Genomic DNA, 20,032 nt, shown 5'->3' on the forward strand with positions numbered 1-20,032 from the left:
CGTTTCACTCCACCCCACACCGTTTCACTCCACCCCACACCGTTTCACTCCACCCCGCACCGTTTCACTCCACCCCGCACCGTTTCACTCCACCCCGCACCGTTTCACTCCACCCCACACCGTTTCACTCCACCCCACACCGTTTCACTCCACCCCACACCGTTTCACTCCACCCCACACCGTTTCACTCCACCCCACACCGTTTCAATACACCCCACACCGTTTCAATACACCCCACACCGTTTCAATACACCCCACACCGTTTCAATACACCCCACACTGTTTCAATACACCCCACTCTGAGCCACTCCACCGCAGTCCAACCTACACAATTCAATCCATCCAGCCCACCAAACTCCAATCCACCACACTCCAGTCCAATCCAATCCACCACACTCCAGTCCAATCCAATCAACCCAATCCAAACCACCCCCTCCAAGCTAGTCCAATCCGCTCCTCCACTCTAATTCAACCCACTCCAAACCACCCTACTTCAATCCAATCCAATCCACCCCTATCCAATCCGCCCCACCCAAACCAATCTAATCCATCCCACACCAATCTGATCCACCTAATCCCAAACCAATCTAATCCACCCCAAACCACCCACTCCATTTCGATCCACCCCACTCAATCCACCCATCCAGTCCACCCACTTCAATCCACTCCACTCAATCCAACCCACTCCACTCTACTCTACTCCAATTCTCTGCATCTACTTCAACCCAATCCGCCCGGTACCTCAATCCACTCCAACCCACTCCACCCTTCTATGCCACCCCATGCCGCGCCACTCAACAACACCCTCTCCCACTGAACTCTACTCCACTCTACTCTACTCTACTCCAACAAATCCGGCCTAGGACAATCTAAACCCCCTCCCATTCCACTTTAGGACACTCCATGTTATTACCTTTGAGCCATGACAAAAACACATTGCCAAAGCCAATAGCTCTTGTATAGGTGAAACCTATTGGCTTTGCCAATGCTTTGGGCTTTTTTGCAGTTTTATGTAGTGCCACCTTAACCCAAAGGTATTGGAGTGCTTTACGTGGGCACCAGTTACATTGCACAAGAACACGTTCATTTTTTTGTAGACTTCGGGAGATTAAGTGATTTGTCCAGAATCAGGATGTTAAACCAACTTAAGAGACTCAAACCTGGTTCCCCCAAATCAAAAGTCGGCAGCTCTGGCCGTTACGTGTGCTTGTCAGCTCACCATCATTTGGTCAGTGTCACACTCATTTCAATAATATAGACCCTACTAAAAAGCAGCATGTCTCCATACTTTTACATTAGTTCCTGCTCTTTGTAAACCTCCATCACTATCCCCCCAATCACTTTAATGGGATCACCCTGCTTCAAGGGGCGTTTTCCTCATAATGAATTCACCAGGACTGTGAGGCTGTACAGTTTGTTATTTGTAGGCACATGCTCCCACGCTTTGATATTGCTCAGTTATCAGGCTGTTCAAAATTCTAGAAAAAGTCCTGGAAAGAATACGCACACGATTTGATGAATCAATCTCATATTTCCAGAGGCAGGCTTGATGCTGCTTGTGGTGGAAGCTAGATGGGGGTCAGTGAAGGAAGAGGAGGAGCAAGCAGGGCAGCTGGGCAACCATAAGACTGCAACCTAGGCAACTCAGGCTCGGCAACTGCAAGGGACACAAATACCTTGCTGGTGGCCTGCCACATGGGTTCCACCACTCCTACACTGTGAGCATCATAGGTTGGGAACGTGAATACACATTAGACCCCAAGTGAGTAGAACCAAGCGCCGAATGCTGAACTGACCACAAGGCAGGACACACTGGAGCCAGAAGTTGGAAAGCCAAACCAGCTGAGCGTGGGAAGCCTCGCTCTCCACCCCACCATGTGTCTAGTTGCCCTGTCCTTGGAGGCAGAGGCAGATATGCAGCCGGCAAAGGGGAAAGGAGGGGTGAGAGGGGTGCAGCAGTTGTAGCAGGATAGGTCCAACTGCATTGGTCAAGCCCCGGTCCGTGGAAGAAGCCCACCCGAGGTAAGGAGCGGCTTGACGCCTGGGTGTGCCCAGTGTCTTTCCACGTACCTCCCCCCTGCAATTCATCACCCTGCATCTCTAGCCCCCTACACCGCCTAGTCAGCAACTCAGCCCCTTGCAGACTCAGCACTCAAGGGACAGCTTTCCCTCAAGTTCAAGCTCCAACCTGCATTAGACACCACAAGACCACGAAGACAAAAAGAGCTTCCCGACTAATCCACAGGCTCTCTCTGCCCCAATTTGTACGCAAAAGCTTTCCACTGGTAGATAACCAAAGGCAGAACCACTGGAGCCCCTGGCCTGAATGGAGTCCCGCAGGCCATTTATAAGACTGATCCGGTGAAATGATCAGGGCACATGGGTCTCTTATTCAATCACGTGGTAGAAGGAGCAACAATACCAGCTTCCTGGAAAGGGTCCACCATTGCACCCATTTTCAAAGGAGACGACAAACTAAAAGCAGAGAACTATAGCCTGTTTGCTCTTATTGACAACAAAGCAAAATAATATGTTGGCAATCTGCTGTAGCAGCTCCTTGATTGGGCTAACAAAAACTCAATCATCTTGATCAACCAGGCAGAGTTCACCCAAAAAAAAAAACACAATGGGATCTCTGCAAACATCATGGCACTATCACTATTGCTCAACTCCCCCAGAACTGCCAAGCTGCCTCTCTACCTCTGCTACATTAACTAAAAAAGCCACCGTCTATTAGTTCAACCAAAATAGGATTTGAAGCAAACTAAAAAATTAGTCAGCACCACGGTGCTCTTTAGAGCAATTGAAAACCTACACTTCAACACCTGGATCAAAATTAAGCTGGGCAACAGAGCCAATTTATCCAGGGCTATTCCAAAATCCTGGGGACTCAAGCAGGGGTGTGTATTGGCCCCCATCCTTTTTTTATCTATTCTTGCAGACCTTCCTCCTGTCCTGTCTTCCGTCAAATCTCATGCCCCGAAGCTTGGCCTCATACTCCTCTCGAATCTCCTGTACGCCGAGAATGTGGTGCTGATTAGCCAGACAAAGGTCAATCAAGAATACTCTACATAAAATAGTTATACAATCAACACCAAAAAACCAAAATCATGAAATGTTCCAGAAAAACAAATGGGAAAGACAGCTGTTTCCTACACTCCACCAAGGTCGACAAATTCAGCGAATACAAATATCTTGGCATCATATTCGATAACAAGGGGACCTTCAAGCCCCAAAAAGAGGAGTTCAAAAAGGAAAGGGTTTGCACTGGTAGCAGGGCTAAGAGCTCGATTTAGAAATCTGAATGGGCTGTCGTACAGCCCCACGCTAGAAATAGCCAGATCAAAAGTGGTGCGCACTCTGGCATATGAAAGCTAAGCCCTTTGGGGCATGGACTCAAAAATCCAACATAAACACTGAATGAATCTATAGCAATATTTTCCAACACCCCAGTTACACCTCACCCACCCAAATTAGGCTTGAATTCGGTCTAGTCAAACAGTCAGTCGTCAGGCGAGCCGCATTTACCAACATTTGCTACAGGCTTAAATCCACCAAAAAGAACACGATAAACCACAACTTCTGGGTGGAAATAATCAACAAGCGGCAAGAGACTACCTTAAAAGATCCACTGACCTGTTTGAAGTAGCGCAATGCTGGTCTGCATGACCCAGTCTCGAAATATTCAAAACAGACATTATTAAAACATCAAAACTAACATCATCTCTAGAAGACAAACAAACCTTGAGAAACCTGCCCATGCCTGGATGGTGTTATACAGCTACACCTCCTTAAAGCCGCAGCAATATCTGGGTGAGGCCATTAGCAGCAGGATTTGAGGTAATTTCTTGAAACACTTAGGTGTCCTCCCGTCTAATACACATGCCACTCCATGGCTTAGGGCAAAAGGAGGGGAGGCCTGTAGGGTGGCGGTCACCTAAAGGAGAACAGAGTTCACAGCATCTGCCTCTGCAGGTCCACTCTGAGCCTTCGCCGCCACTGGCTGTGGCCATTTTGAAATCAGGCAGTGGTGCATTCCTGCAGACAAGTTGTACTAGCATGTCTAAGGAGACTCGCAATAATCTCCCGAACAGCAAAGTGCCTCCAGCTGCACTCAGCAACCTGCTCCGAGACCTCAACATGATTCAAGCGTGCACAGTTCCAACTCACATTAGAAGCGCCACACTTGAACTCATCATTGCTAAAACGGGATCAATAAACATGATAGAGACATCAACCCAACAGACTGGTGAGACCACCATCAATCCCTTTTCCAAATATCCACACAAGAAACAAAAATCATGGGTCAAAAGAGAAGGGAAAACATGGGTGAGGGAATTCAGTAGCATTAAGTGGTGGATATGTTCCAAACTTCTCTGGCAACCCATACCGACCAAACATCAGTTTAAGATCTAACACACTTCTACAACAGCAGCTTGTTCAACATAGTTCGGCAGGTCGCCAAATTTCGACAAAAAAGGCAAAAGAGTAAACCATCAGTACCATGGTTCAACCAAAACCTAGACAATGAATGAAGTCAACTTAGATAACAGGATTGACTATGGAGGAAGGCTCGGCTAACACAGCAATTTGTTCACTCAGTGGGCCGCAACGTAGGCAAGCTACAGACCTAGAGGCCATCATCGAGGGGTGATTGGGGCACAGATTGAAGACCTACAACAGCTACGGCACAGTCCTGGGCATATGTGAATACCAGACAGTGGAGACTCTGGGGGCAGGTGGTGTGTTGAGGGGGCACCAGTTGGATCTGTGGTTCAGCCTACAGCGAAGGAAGGGACAAAAGGAAGGCAATCTACCCTAAAGGGTTAACAGAGAGTGCCTATAGAGGCTTCATGTCAGTCCAACGACCAGTGAAGACTGTATGGAGACCGGCAGTGGGAAGGAGTAATAGATGTGCACACACCTTCCTGCGAGAAGTGAGATCCGGAGGGCTGGCTCCTAATCTGCAGGCAGTAGAGGACGCAGCGCACTGCAGGACATGGGCACTTAAAGAGACCCCTGTCAGACCTGTGGAGGCAGGGGTGAATAAGATCCAATAGACACCTCGTGGGGTGCGTGAGTTATACAGACTTTATCCTTTGTGGTTGTCTTGGTGTCGGCGTGCTTCCCCGAATGGAGCCCAAGGGACACGCAGGGGCGCAAACTAATAAAATGGACAAATATGCAGTACTGCTCCCGGCGACAATGACCCAGACTGATCTACCTGAGGAGCAGACGGAACTCTCACAAAGTGCCATCAGTGGCTGCAAATGCGGACCTCAAGGGTACAATAGATCTTAAAATTGACGCTATCACCCTAAACGTGAACCTCCTGCGTGCAGACTTCTGGAATATGTCTGACAAAGTGGCGGCCACTGAAGGTCAAGTAACGCAGCTGGAAACTAGAACTAAGAGTTTGGAGGAGAGGGTCCAGGCCCTTACGAAACAGCAGGACCTTATGGCGGCCAAGCTGGAGGACCAGGAAGGAAGGGCAAGAAGAAATATTATCTGTGTGGTGGAAGTGCCGGAGGAAATGGAGGGGCCTAATATGGACCTCTTCCTGGAAGACTTGATCCTGAAACACCTCAAACCCAAGCGTCTCTCCGTTCATTTCACCATTGAGCGTGCACACAGAGCTCCCATCCCTAAACCCAAACCAGAAGCTTTGCCGCAAACAATTATCGCCTGGATTCTTAATTATCGCGATAGGGACGCCATCTTGCAAACAGCGCGTAAGCATGGTGACCTGTTACATGACAATGCTGTCATCAGATTTTTCACGGACTTCACACTCAATGTGCAGCACCAGAGGCGCGCTTTTGATGCTGTGAAAAAGGAATTGCGGACCAAGGATATCAAGTATTCCATGATGTACCCAGCCAAACTGAGGGTCGAAGCTGACTGAAAGGCGTGGTTCTTCGGAACCCCAGAAGCTGCCATGGACTGGCTGGAAGGATGGCGAACTGTTGGCCCCAACTCGCAAAGAGGGAAGTGGCGAGAAAGATGCAGGATGGCAGGAGAGGAATCGGACTGATCGTCGCACTGGAGTCGGGATGTATGGAGGGTCTGGAACCGGCAGAAGCTGCCTCAAGATGAACCACGAACTGTAAAGTTGAGGTCATATAGGGGTGAACATTGCTTGGTGGTGGTTGGAGTGTGTATATATATGGGGCCACATAGCCAGTGTGGTCTGCTGCTCTCAAAATTGTCATTGCTGCCACTAAGAGACTGAAACACTTGGTTCCTATTGTATAGGGGATGGGGATCTGGGGCAGGAGCCTTAGGAGCTCTGCACCGACCAACCTCACTGTTGATGGTTATGTTCAGGGCGACAGGCAGTCTGCGAGTTGGGGTGGTGGGAGTTGTTGTACCCGCCAGCAGGGTAGCAGGGAGGGGGGTGGGGAGAGGTGGTGTACTGTTAAGTGATATAGGGATTTTTTGTTGTAAGGTCAGCTATTTTATCAGGTGCGAACATGTTCACAGAGTGGTACAATTTGAGAGGATTACAGGAATGTTACGTTTTATGAGAATTGCTTGATCAAAGTCAGTTTCACTACACTACACACTCAAGAAGATGAGAAGATACACTACGCTAGGGATAGAGGGTTCATAACTACACAAATGGGGACACCCACAAGAGGACCAAGACAGGAAAAGAATCAGGCTTCTATAGGAAATTCTGGGGGGGCCAGCAGGGACATAACTGCCTCAAACTTCTGTCATGGAACGTTAATGGTCTGGGGAGGCGTATTAAACTAAGCATAGTTCTACAATACCTGCACAGACACTCCCCGGGAGTTGTACTTATACAGGAAACACACCTCAAGGGCCACAGATATCGTGCACCGGACAGGAATGGCTATAAAATGATTGCACATGCAGGTTACACGACTGGTTCACGCGGTTTTGGGATAGTAATAAAAACGGGTCTCCCTTTCGTAGTGGGGAAAGTTTGGCACGACCCCCTGGGTAGATACGTGGCGATCACAGGGACATGGGAAGGCCAAATGATTAACGGGGTCTCGTGCTAATATCGCCAGCGATGCGATCTGAGGCATTGGATACCCTGGGGCATGGTTCGTTGACCATCCGCGGGGACTCTTAATAATGGGAGGTGATATCAACTCTACTACCACCCCGGGGATTTATCGGGAAGCCATGCCGACCAGAGGTGAGGGGGGACCATTGGGTGCATTTGTCGATGCGATGGGTCTGACAGACCTTTGGAGATTACACAACCCTCACACCCGCCAATACACTTTTTACTCAGCCGCACATGGAAGTTACTCCAGACTTGATTACATACTAACACACAGAGAAGAGGAGGCTTGGTTCTCACACGCTCATATTGGCCCACAGGATATTTCTTGCTTTTTTTTTTTAAATAAGGACAATTCCCAAAAGGTTCGGGACCAGGCACAGCGCTACTTTCAGGAAAATGAAGGGGCAGTGGTGGAGGTATGTACTCTGAGGGAGGCCTTCAAGCCAGTTATGAGGGGCTATGTTCAAGCATGTATAGGGGCACTAATAAGAAGAAGAGGTTGCAGTGGGATAACCTAGAAGTGACAACAGTGTTCGAACTGGAGGCAACATACCAGGAGGGGTGGGGGGGGGGGAGAACAGATAAGGAATTAGCACATCGGATATCGCTTGGGAATCAAGAACTACAGGTTATGGCTCCCAATGCGGCTAGAGCGGCTACTATCACAACTCAGAAACGTATTTATGACCTAGGGGATAAAGCCAACAAAATGATCACCTGGCTCGAAAAGAGGGACAGGGACAGGAGCTGGGTGGTGGAAATACGCGACAGCCAGGGACGTATACATAATACTGGGGAGGAGATGTCGCGGGCATTACTATAAGGAACTATATGAGTCCCACCCCACCAGGACAACCATTGATTGTAGAGAATTATTGGAAGAAATGCGACTACCGAAACTAACTGTGGAAGAAAGAGATGAATTAGATAGGGAAATAACTACTGAAGAAATAGCAGGAGCTATACAGGATTTACAAGCTGGCAAGGCACCGGGTCCAAATGGTCTGCCCATCAAGCTCTTTAAATGTACAGCAAGTATGGTGGCCCCATGTCCATTAGACATGTTCAATGAGGCGCGGAAACGGGGACGATTACCGGTTGACCAGCGAACGGCTACCATATTGGTAATTCCCAAACCCGGCGGACCAGTGCAATTCTTACAGACCAATAACCCTGTTGAATGCGGAAATTAAAATTTTGGTCAAGGTCCTAGTTAATCGTTTACTGGTCCCCATTACGACCCTGATACACCCTGACCAACCAGGCTTTATGCCCCGCAGAAGCACCAGACTCAATCTTAGACACCTTTACGGGGTGATGTACCTAGTGAAGACAAACCCAAGGATGGAGGCAACACTCCTTTCACTTGACGCCTGTATGGCGTTTGATAGTATAGAATGGCATTACTTGTTTGAGGTCCTAGGGCGGTTTGGTCCACACTGCCAGTCATGGGTAAAGTTATTATACTCACATCCTCTAGCCAGAGTTCGGGTAAATGGTACGGTCTTGGGTGCCTTTGTGCTCCACAAGAGCACACGGCAGGGATGCCCTCTGTCACCGATTGTATTCGCGAGAGGTGACCCGGTGATCGCTGGTATTCCGGAGGGGGGTGGGGGGGGGAGGGAGGGAGCTGTGGGAGGAACGAATATCACTCTACGCCACGGGTACTCATAGTACGGCCCAGCAAGGCTTCCCTGGCAGCCTGCGGACCTTGCAGACATCGTACCCGTGTTATTTACATTTTATTTAAAGTGTGTCAGCAGACACTGCAGGTTGCAGCAGCCCATCCTGACTCTGAGAGACTCTGCTCTGTGGGGGCCTAGCGATTCTAGTGATTGTCAGGGTGGAGCTGCAGGGGCGCTGAGTAGAGGTGAAATACAACAACGCTTTATTAACATGTAAATTGTATTTTAAAGACCTGTGAAGTACTCAGGTGTGGCTGTGTGTGTGCACGCCGGGGAAACTGTCTCCGCCCTGGCTGCCACACATGCGGGGTGAGGTGACAGAGGGTGAGAGAGAGAAGGAGGAAGAGGGAGAGGGAGGGAGGGGGGGAGACCGAGGTTGACAGAGGGAGGGAGACAGAGAGAGGGAGACAGAGAGAGGGAGACAGAGGGAGACAGAGAGAGGGAGACAGAGGGAGGCAGTCAGGGGGAGACAGAGGGAGGGAGACAGGGAGATTGAGCGAGACAGAGGGAGGGAGGGAGGGAGACAGAGGGAGGGTGGGAGGGAGACAGAGGGAGGGAGGGAGGGAGACAGAGGGAGGGAGGGAGGGAGACAGAGGGAGGGAGGGAGGGAGACAGAGGGAGGGAGGGAGGGAGACGGAGGGAGAGAAACACAGAGCGAGGGAGATGGAGAGAGAGAGGAAGGGAGAGGGAGGGAGGGAGAGGGAGACAGAGGTAGGGAGACGGGGAGGGAGGGAGACAGAGGGAAGGAGACGGAGGGTGACAGAGGGAGGGAGAGGAAGGGAGACAGAAAGAGAGAGACGGAGACAGAGACAGAGACATGAAGGTAGAGGGAGGAAGGGGGAGGGAAGGAGAGGGAAAGAGGGAGAGGGCGACAGGGGGAGAGGGAGACAGAGAGAGAGAGACAGGGAGACAGAGAGAGAGACAGAGAGAGGGAGACAGCGAGAGAGGGAGGGAGACAGAGGCAGGGGGACAGAGGGTGAGAGACAGGGAGGGGGACAGAGGGTGAGAGACAGGGACACAGAGGGCGACAAACAGAGGGAGACAGAGAGAAAGGGGGAGACAAAGAGAGAGGGGGAGACAAAGAGAGAGGGGGAGACAAAGAGAGAGAGGGAGACAAAGAGAGAGAGGGAGACAAAGAGAGAGAGGGAGACAAAGAGAGAGAGGGAGACAAAGAGAGAGAGGGAGACAAAGAGAGAGAGGGAGACAAAGAGAGAGAGGGAGACAAAGAGAGAGAGGGAGACAGAGAGAGAGGGAGACAGAGAGAGAGGGAGACAAAGAGAGAGAGGGAGACAAAGAGAGAGAGACAGACAACGCGAAAGAGGGAGACAACACGAGAGGGGGAGACAAAGCGAGAGGGGGAGACAAAGCGAGAGGGGGAGACAAAGCGAGAGGGGGAGACAAAGCGAGAGGGGGAGACAAAGCGAGAGGGGGAGACAAAGAGAGAGGGGGAGACAAAGAGAGAGGGGGAGACAAAGAGAGAGGGGGAGACAAAGAGAGAGGGGGAGACAAAGAGAGAGGGGGAGACAAAGAGAGAGGGGGAGACAAAGAGAGAGGGGGAGACAAAGAGAGAGGGGGTGACAAAGAGAGAGAGGGAGACAAAGAGAGAGAGGGAGACAAAGAGAGAGAGGGAGACAAAGAGAGAGAGGGAGACAAAGAGAGAGAGGGAGACAAAGCAAGAGAGGGAGACAAAGCAAGAGAGGGAGACAAAGCGAGAGAGGGAGACAAAGCGAGAGAGGGAGACAAAGCGAGAGAGGGAGACAAAGCGAGAGAGGGAGACAAAGCGAGAGAGGGAGACAAAGCGAGAGAGGGAGACAAAGCGAGAGAGGGAGACAAAGCGAGAGAGGGAGACAAAGCGAGAGAGGGTGGCAGAGAGAGAGGGTGGCAGAGAGAGAGGGTGGCAGAGAGAGAGGGTGGCAGAGAGAGAGAGGGTGGCAGAGAGGGAGAGAGATAGAGAGAGGGTGACAGAGAGGGAGAGAGATAGAGAGAGGGTGACAGAGAGGGAGGGAGATAGAGAGAGGGTGACAGAGAGGGAGGGAGATAGAGAGAGGGTGACAGAGAGGGAGGGAGATAGAGAGTGAGAGGGAGGAAGGGAGATAGAGAGAGTGAGAGGGAGGGAGGGAGATAGAGAGAGTGAGAGGGAGGGAGAGAGATAGAGAGAGGGTGACAGAGAGGGAGGGAGATAGAGGGAGGGTGACAAGAGAGGGAGGGAGAGGGGGAGGGAGGGAGATGGAGGGAGATAGAGAGAGGCAGGGAGAGGGAGAGAGGGAGAGAGGGTGACAGAGGGGGTAGAGAGAGGGTGGGAGATAGAGAGAGTGAGGGAGATAGAGAGAGGGTGACACAGTGAGGGAGATAGATAGAGGGTGACAGAGAGTGAGGGAGATAGAGAGAGGGTGACACAATGAGGGAGATAGATAGAGGGTGACAGAGAGTGAGGGAGATAGAGAGAGGGTGACAGAGAGGGAAGGAAATAGAGAGAGGGTGACAGAGGGTGGGAGGGAGGGGGAGAGGGGAGAGGGAGGGGGAGAGAGAGGGGGAGAGAGAGGGGGAGAGAGAGGGGGAGAGAGAGGGGGAGAGAGAGAGGGGGAGAGAGAGAGGGGGAGAGAGAGAGGGGGAGAGAGAGAGGGGGAGAGAGAGAGGGGGAGAGAGAGAGGGGGAGAGAGAGAGGGGGAGAGAGAGAGGGGGAGAGAGAGAGGGGGAGAGAGAGGGGGAGAGAGAGAGGGGGAGAGAGAGAGGGGGAGAGAGAGAGGGGGAGAGAGAGGGGGGGAGAGAGAGGGGGGGAGAGAGAGGGGGGGAGAGAGAGGAGGGAGAGGGCGAGGGAGAGAGCGAGGGAGAGAGCGAGGGAGAGAGCGAGGGAGAGAGCGAGGGAGAGAGCGAGGGAGAGAGCGAGGGAGAGAGCGAGGGAGAGAGCGAGGGAGAGAGCGAGGGAGAGAGCGAGGGAGAGAGCGAGGGAGAGAGCGGGGGAGAGAGCGGGGGAGAGAGCGGGGGAGAGAGCGGGGGAGAGAGCGGGGGAGAGAGCGGGGGAGAGAGCGGGGGAGAGAGCGGGGGAGAGAGCGGGGGAGAGAGCGAGGGAGAGAGCGAGGGAGAGAGCGAGGGAGAGAGCGGGGGAGAGAGCGGGGGAGAGAGAGGGGGAGAGAGCGGGGGAGAGAGAGGGGGAGAGAGAGGGGGGGAGAGAGGGGGGGAGAGAGGGGGGGAGAGAGAGAGGGGAGAGAGAGAGGGGAGAGAGAGAGGGGAGAGAGGGAGGGGAGAGAGGGAGGGGGGAGAGGGGGAGATGGAGAGGGGGAGATGGAGAGGGGGGGAGAGAGAGAGAGAGGGAAAGGGAAAGGGAAGGGGAAAGGGAAAGGGAAAGGGAAAGGGAAAGATGTGTATGCCGGGTCTGGTGGGTCAGTGGACAAAGGCGTCTGCTGCAGGGACCTGTGTTCAGCCTCATGGTCACTGTTTTTTTCTTCTTTAGCCCCGCCCCTCCCCCTCTGAACCCGCCCCCACCGGTGCGACCCTCGGCCACAAACCACACTGTAAATTTGGCCCCCGATAGAAAGTTTGTGAGTACCCATGCTCTACGCTGACGATGTCCTTAAGTATTTGGGTATACGAATAACAAAAACTGACGCAGCCTTCCTGACTGAAAACCTACAACCACAGCTGGAGCGCCTCAGGAGGGACATTACTCATTGGAGAAAGCTGCTGCTGTCCCTGATGGGGAAGGCGGTGCTATATAAGATTATATCATTACCCTGTTGGCTCCATGTAGTACAAAACACCCCGTGCCCAATTCCTGACAAATTGTTTGGAGAAGTGGACAGCGAACTTAAGACGCTGCTGTGGGATGGTGGGGGTACGAGAATCGTGCTAGACAAACTACAGAAGGGTGTCTAGGAGGGTGGGCTAGCTATTGCTGTGGAATGGTGGGGGTACGAGAATCGTGCTAGCCAAACTACAGAAGGGTGTCTAGGAGGGTGGGCTGGCTATTCCGGACTTGCTGAAATATTATTGGGCCTCACATCTAATGGTAATTAACGACTGGGTGTTCACAAATAGAAACGACCCAGCGTATGGGGTGGACCACTGGGCAAATGGGAGCACTATATAATCGGACAAAATCGGGTGGCAGGCCACCACATACTCATATAGTCGTTGAAATATGGGCAAAGGCCAACCAGTTTCTCGCTTTGGCTGATAAACTAACGTAACAGACCCCTCTCGGGGACAGTGACACGCTCCAGGAAGTAGGTAACTTACTCGGCGTTGGAAAATGGAAATTGATCGACATAATAAGACTGGGAGATGTGTGGCGAGGCAACATATGCTTACAGTCTCTGAATTACAGACTGATTACCAGTTAGCGGACACAAAACGTTACAGGTATCTACAGTTGAGACATGCTTTGAACAAATATTTAAAGAAGGGAGAACAGATACCCAAATATAGCCCACTTGAAGATAGATTGCTATTGGACCCAATACTGGAAAAAGCACTGCCATGCACCTATAGAAAGATAATCAATAATGCCCCTGATCTCCTGATAAAGTTAAGAGAGTCCTTGGAAACTGATGTAGGCCTACTAGAAGATGACGACTGGGTGGTGGCGATTCAAGCAAGATTCAGGCTGGTTCAACTAAGAATAATTCACAGATCCTATTCCACTAGTATACTCATGTACAATCTGGGGTGCATTTCTACAGAACAATGTCAGAGGGGATGCAATCAAAGAGGTACCTTCTGTCATATGGTGTGGGAATGCCCGGTCATCCAGTGTTACTGGCGGAAGGTGATACACAATGTCAGAGGTGGTGAGTCGGGAGGTTCCTCTTGAAGCTCGGTGGCATGTACTATGTGTACCAGGGGAACAGGCATGGCCTAAATACCAAAAACGATGGCTATTAGTGGCCGCAATGCCAAATGGAACATTGCGAGAGCTTGGGGGGCCACGAAAACACCAACAGCGACACAATGGAAGCGAGACATGGACTGGTGCTGTACCGCAGAAAAGACTATATACAAAAGCAGGGGTTGTCCCAAGAAATGGGAAAAAGTATGGCAACAGGGGAATCTTATAGGGGCTACTGGGAGATTTCAGGAAGCTATATGAGGGACAGAGTAGAAGAAGAGGTTTAAGTTAGATTGAGATTCTGATTGTAAAGTGTTCATTGTCATATAGGAATATTTATTGCCGATTGTGCACTAGTGTACTGAGGATGCATAGAATATGAGACTCATGATAATGCTATTTATGATGCTGACGTACGTTTAATAAAAAGGATTTATAAAAAAAATAATTGGACTATGGGAATCCTACACTTATTGGACTACTGAAAGTCAGCCTAGCCTCAATGAAAGCAACAATAAGTGCTGCAGCAAGACTTTTAACAGGCTCTTGTCGTTACGATCATATGTCCCCATCACTCAGAGCCTTTAACTGACTCCATGTTGAAGCAATGATTTTCATAACACACAAAGCTCTACACAACTCCGGACCAAAAATAAATGGTGAACAGGAACAAGCTATCAGGAGGCAGAAGAGACTCCATAAGTGCTAAATCCCTCATACTAGACCCAGACAGATTAAAAAGAAAACTCAAGGCCACATTTTCGCCACAAGTGCTCTGTAATTTTGGAACTCCCTTCAATTACCTCATTCAGGTTGTTTAAGAAGGAAGCAAAAGCCTTACTACTAGAAAAACATGTGTCATAGGAGAACTGTCATCCACCCTACTAGATATTGTATGCAAATGTTTTTATACCTTGCTCTTTGAACTCTATGTATTGAGTATCTTAAGTGAAACATGTCTTTACTGTACTGTAACTCACATCAGCTCGCTGTGTACAGCTCTCCGATACCTTGATGGTCATGTTCACGCTTTATAAAATACTATAAATAAAAATAAATACATAAAAACATCCAGTGTCACCATTTAAACAACTCATATTGGCAATCTGGGGTAGACAGGATCTAAACTCCCCATACGAAACCATGCCCGCCTTGGGACTAGTCCCCACCATAGCACTGCAGTACAGCCAACCACTTTTAAATGCTGCTTTAAAATAGTCCTTTACCCAAGTTCTCTTTTTTGCACAAGCACTTTTCTCTTGAACTATCCCAGCTTCAAGTAGGGACATGTTTATAAGTTTTGACGACAATGACCCTGTCCCCACTTGGGTCAGACAGAGAAATGCAAATGCCCTTTAGACAAATCATACTGTATGATTGGACTGACAATGATACTTCACTTTATACGCTGCTCATTTGCAAACTCTACAGAAGGATGTTAACATTTCTGATCTCAAAATGATTTCACTGAACGGCATATTTTATAGCATGTTTTCGACTCATATGATTCATATTGTAATGACTTTCATTAATCGAACAATAAAGGCTACTTACTTACATTAGTTCACATTCTTTGTAAACCTCCATCACCATCCATAAAAATGTTTTTTATTTTTTAATTCCTGCAATTACTTTATTGGAATTACCTTGCTTCTAGGGGCAACATTCTTATTATGGTTTCACCATGACAGGGAAGGCTGTACAGTTTGTTACTTGTAGGGACACCACTATCTAGTGAGCGGCTTGTGACCATGCATCCTAGACTAAGTAAATGCCCTACCTGGGGCGAGGCTCAGCTTTTGCAGCCCAGGGTGGTCAGGGGGAGGGCTCTTCCTCACTGGCATCGCCGTTACCTGTGTTCGCAGTTCCGTGTCTGTGTCAGGCTGTCCTGAATCCAGCCTCGTGCTCTGCAGCTCCTCAGTACCCAAGTCCCACAGGCCATTCCGCAGCCCTACTCTCACATTGACTTCTGTTTTAATTCACAGGACTCCTTCACAGTTGCACTGCAGACTGGAGCACGTCCCAATTTTCTGTGCAGTTTCTCACAATTTTCTTTGCAGTTTACTCTCTAGCCACAAGAAATGGAAGACGGACGCGGTTCGTTTCTACTTGTCCTCCGTGTAAAACAATCCCTGCCTCCATTTCCAAATGAATAGATCTCAATAAGTTGTGTGAGGAACGCTGCCAAGAACACATTTCCCTAAAACCTATTAAATGCTTAAATGAAAAAGATTGTATACAATTTGGAATAAGTCAAACAAAAAATACAGATATAACTCTATATGTATATTTTTAGTGGTTCAACTCGTTTTAAAAATGTGCTTTTATATATCAAGTTGCGCGAGACACTCTGGAGAAACTTTAAAAACGTAGTACAGTTGAGCATTAAAAAATGGGCGATTCGCAAACATGTACAACTGAGCGAGCCTACACCTACTTGTCCTTTAGTTATTTCCCCGACTCATCCACGCCACAAGCTCTCTCGAAGCCCATGGGATGAGTGTTGTCCTGTATAGCGGCCATATTAGAGTCAGGCGGAACTTCCAAAATGTAAAAACAAGCGTTGGCATAGCCAATAGTTCTCGTGGTTGGGACTTTCAAAGTGTTTAGCCATGTGTAATGTTGCTCCTTTGCCCCCACACTACACACTGAGACTCTGTAAATGATAACTTCTTTATTTGCATTAGTTATCAAGCAAATCAAGCATTAGGGCGCCGAGCGTCTAACCAACAATCGCTCCGGTCGCCAACTGCCGTTTTCTCCCTTTCGCGCCTTCACCCAACTCGCTTCTGCGCCTGCGCGCGCCTCACGCTCTCGTCTATAGCGTGACGCGTCATCGCGTTCACGCTCATAGACTAGAGCGCATACTACATATCTCCCCTTTTCAACAATAAACAAAATAACCTTTTTCCCAACTCTCCTGAGTGTCCATGGTCCCCATAGTCTCTGGAGGGCACTCATGTCTGGATGTCTATGACTAGTGTCCACTCATTTCAAAGTCTCTATATCGAGAGGGCACAGTGACCGCCCTGCCACTACGGGTGTGTCTTACCGGCATGTTCTCTTCCACTTCTCTTTCTCCTCCTGATCTCGCACCGTCTCTCTGATCTCCGCTCAGTGTTACCTCGGTCAGTGCACCATCTCTGGCTGTAAACCCTGTGATTGGGTTTTCCGTCTCACTGTCCTCTCCTGTTCCATCGGGCAGGACTTCATCACTTTGCTCTGGTCGAGGCCTGGTTTCACGGGAATCCACTTGTGTCTCTATCTCCTCCATTTTGGGCCACACAACTATCTTGTTTACTCTGGCCATGCGGTCTTGGGACCACCCCCTGCCGTCGCTGAGGAGTGCTGCCCTGCCTCGCACCTCCTTGACCTGTAACGGCTGGCTATACTTGCTTTCACCTTTCTTTTGTAGGGTAGGGAGTTTAACCCTGACCCACTCTCCTTCTTCCAGCTCTGCCTCTTTCACATTGCGACGTCTGTCATAGTTTGCAGCATAGATCTTTTGGGCCTTTTCCAAGTTGTGCTGAACCACCGCTGGGGACCATTTGCTAGTGATGGTCTTCTCCCTCCACACTACATTGTCCCGGGTGAACGGATGCCGTCCTCTCAGCACTTGAAATGGACTGTACCCCACAGCCGTGGGGGTGATCCTGTAGGCCCACAGCATACTCATTACTTCGGTCTCCCAGTCCTTTCCCTGCGTGATGGCCGCCTGTATGGAGCCCATTAGCACGCGGTTGAACCGCTCCACTTGACCATTGCATGCTGGATGATATACTGCTGTGTGTTTAGACTCAATCCCATTCCTCTTCATGAACCTGATCCATTTGTCCGAGACAAACTGCGGGCCATTGTCACTGAGGATGTTTTTGGGAATACCTTCTCTCAAGAACACCGTCGTCAGGAATTTCAGAATCGTGTCCGTATCCATGGATTCTTGAATGTCCACTTCAGGCCATTTAGAATACTTGTCTATTACCACACATAAATACTTGTTCACACCTTTGCTGTCCAGTACAGGTCCTAATATGTCGATGGCCACGTTCTCCCAGGGGCCCTGTGGCGTGTCAAACTTCCCTAAGGCGGGTCGGAGTGGTCTCAGTACTTTGTCCGCTCCTTGGCACTGGCCGCATTCTCTTACTTGCCTTTCTATGTGGACATCCATGCCTGGCCACCAATACATTTGCTTGACACGTGCCTTGGTCTTCACGATACCCAGGTGCCCCTCGTGAAGTAGAGTTAATAATCTGGGTATTAGTGAATCTGGAGGCACAACCCTCTCACCTCTGTAGATGAACACTCCCGAGTCACTCAGGGACAGCTCCTCTCTCATTTCATAGAACCTCCGTACTCCATCGGTGAGCCTCCTTTTGTCAGGCCAGCCCGACGTCAGATGTCTCTTTATCTCTACCTTTTCCACGTCCTGATCATAGGCTGCCGCCCATTCCTGGATACTTATCGACTTCTCATGGTCCTCCATGCTGGCCACCATCTCTTCCTTATCCAGGGCATCCACCGGCGCCACTTCCATCGCCGCAGCTCTGCTGAGATAATCCGCGACCCTGTTCTGCGTTCCTGGTAGGTACTCCACATCATAGGTGTAATCGAGCAGCTTCAGAGTCATCTTTGCTATTCTCGGGGTCGCTGTCTCATGACCCGAGGACGTCAAGACTTTGATCAAGGGTTTATGATCGGTTTGAAGCTTGAATCTTGTGCCCCAAACAAACTGCCGGAACTTGCCTAAGGCCCAGGTGACTGCCAGCATCTCTTTTTCAATGACGCTGTACCTTTGCTCCGTCGGGGACAACGCTCGTGAAGCAAAGCTGATTGTTTCCGTAGCTCCATCCTCTCTCACTTGCGCCAACACCGCTCCTAAGCCCTTATCACTGGCATCTGTAGTCACCACGGTCTTGCCCATGGGGACATACCCTTGCAGTGGAACAGCATGGCTGATGCAGTCTTTTATCGTATCAAATTCCAATTGCGCTTCTGAGTCCCACTCAAACTTTGTCTTGTCTCTGATGAGTTGCCTCATTCTATATGTCCTGGTGGCGAAGTGCCTCACAAACTTGCTATAATACTCGGCCATTCCAAGGAATGACCGCACTTCCTCCTTGGTGCTGGGAGCCTTGGCATCTCTTATGGCCTTCACATTCTGTTCCTTGGGTGAAATTCCAAGCGTGCCAATCTCATGACCCAAGTATGTCACTGTGTGTGTCCCAATCTTGCATTTGCTCCATTCTGCTGTTAGCCCCCTGTTTTGCAGTACTCCCAGGACTCTATGCAGCTTGCTGTCATGATCTCCTTTAGAAGAGCCCATCACCAGGATGTCATCCTGAAAGTACTGTACCCCCGAGATGTCCTTGAACAGCCGATGCATCAGCTTCTGGAATACAGCCGCTGCGGATGCCAGGCCAAAGGGCATCCTCCGGAACTGGTAGCACCCAAAGGGTGTAATGAAGGCTGTGTACTTCCTACTCGACGGATGCAGCTCAATCTGATAGTATGCAGATGTGAGATCTATGGTGGAGAAGTGGGTTACACCTTTCGTCTTGGCGAGCATCTCCTCGATCCTGGGCAGGGGAAATCTCTCTACTATGAGATTTTTGTTGAGCTCGCGGAGGTCAACGCAGAGACGAACCTGTCCATTAGGTTTCTTGACCACCACCAAGGGGGATAGCCACTCCGCACTGTCCACCGGTTCTATGATGCCTTGCTCTTCCAGCCTCCGAAGTTCTTGTTGTACCGCTCCGCTAGTGGATATGGGTATGTTTCTGACTTTGTGCACCACTGGTACTGCACCCTCCTTGAGGACCATTCTGTGGACGAACTTGTCCAGTTTTCCGACTGAGCCATCGAAAACTTTGGGGTATGCAGATTTCCAGTCTTCATCTCTCGTGAGGGGCCACTCGTCCGTCAAGAGAATCTGCTCTTTTCCACCTGGGTTGAGTATGATTCCTAGATCTCCTGCGTCTCTCCACCCCAGCACTGAAGGACCTCTCTCTGCCACATACAGGGTGCACATGGCTGACCTCCCTCTGAATTCAAATGCAAAGTCTCGGCACCCCACTAGTGGAATGGCATTCTCGGTATACGAGATTGGTTTGATGTCCGGCGGCCATAGGTCTGGCCCCACTACTGGCACGAAGTCTTCTTCCCAAATGGATCTTTGCACGATAGTCCAAGGGGATCCTGAACCGACGGCCACATGTACCTTCACTCCCCCTATCAGCATGTCCGTGCGAGGCTTATCTCTTCGCTTCCCCGCCACTTCTAGCACCTGGTCCTCGATGCATAGCACCAAATCTCCATCTTCCAGGTCGTCCTCCTCGCTGACGTCTGCTGTGGCCGCATCGACGCACTTGACCGTGGACTTCTTCCCCTTCTTGCGGCATACCTTTTCAAAGTGGCCGACCAGGCCACAAAACGAGCATCTGGCGCGGAACGCGGGACAGCGTTTATCCTGTGCCGAATGTG

At 50.2% G+C, this 20,032-nt stretch overlaps 1 protein-coding gene across 2 annotated transcripts in view; it reads right to left on the bottom strand.

The window, feature by feature from the left end:
• PARL (presenilin associated rhomboid like) overlaps positions 1-15,646 on the bottom strand; it is a 129,229-nt gene extending 113,583 nt beyond the window's left edge. Inside the window, exon 1 of one of the 2 annotated variants that reach the window (XM_078666444.1) lies at positions 14,533-14,552. In XM_078666444.1, the coding sequence (XP_078522570.1) occupies positions 14,533-14,534 (2 nt within the window). In that variant the 5' untranslated portion in view covers positions 14,535-14,552. Of the gene's footprint in view, positions 1-14,532; positions 14,553-15,405 lie in introns of those variants that run through there. The other variant, XM_078666443.1, reaches the window with a different exon arrangement.
• Between the last annotated feature and the right edge of the window lie 4,386 nt (positions 15,647-20,032).

This window comes from Lissotriton helveticus, chromosome 11, assembly GCF_964261635.1.
Source record: "Lissotriton helveticus chromosome 11, aLisHel1.1, whole genome shotgun sequence".
NCBI classification, from domain to species: Eukaryota; Metazoa; Chordata; class Amphibia; order Caudata; family Salamandridae; genus Lissotriton; species Lissotriton helveticus.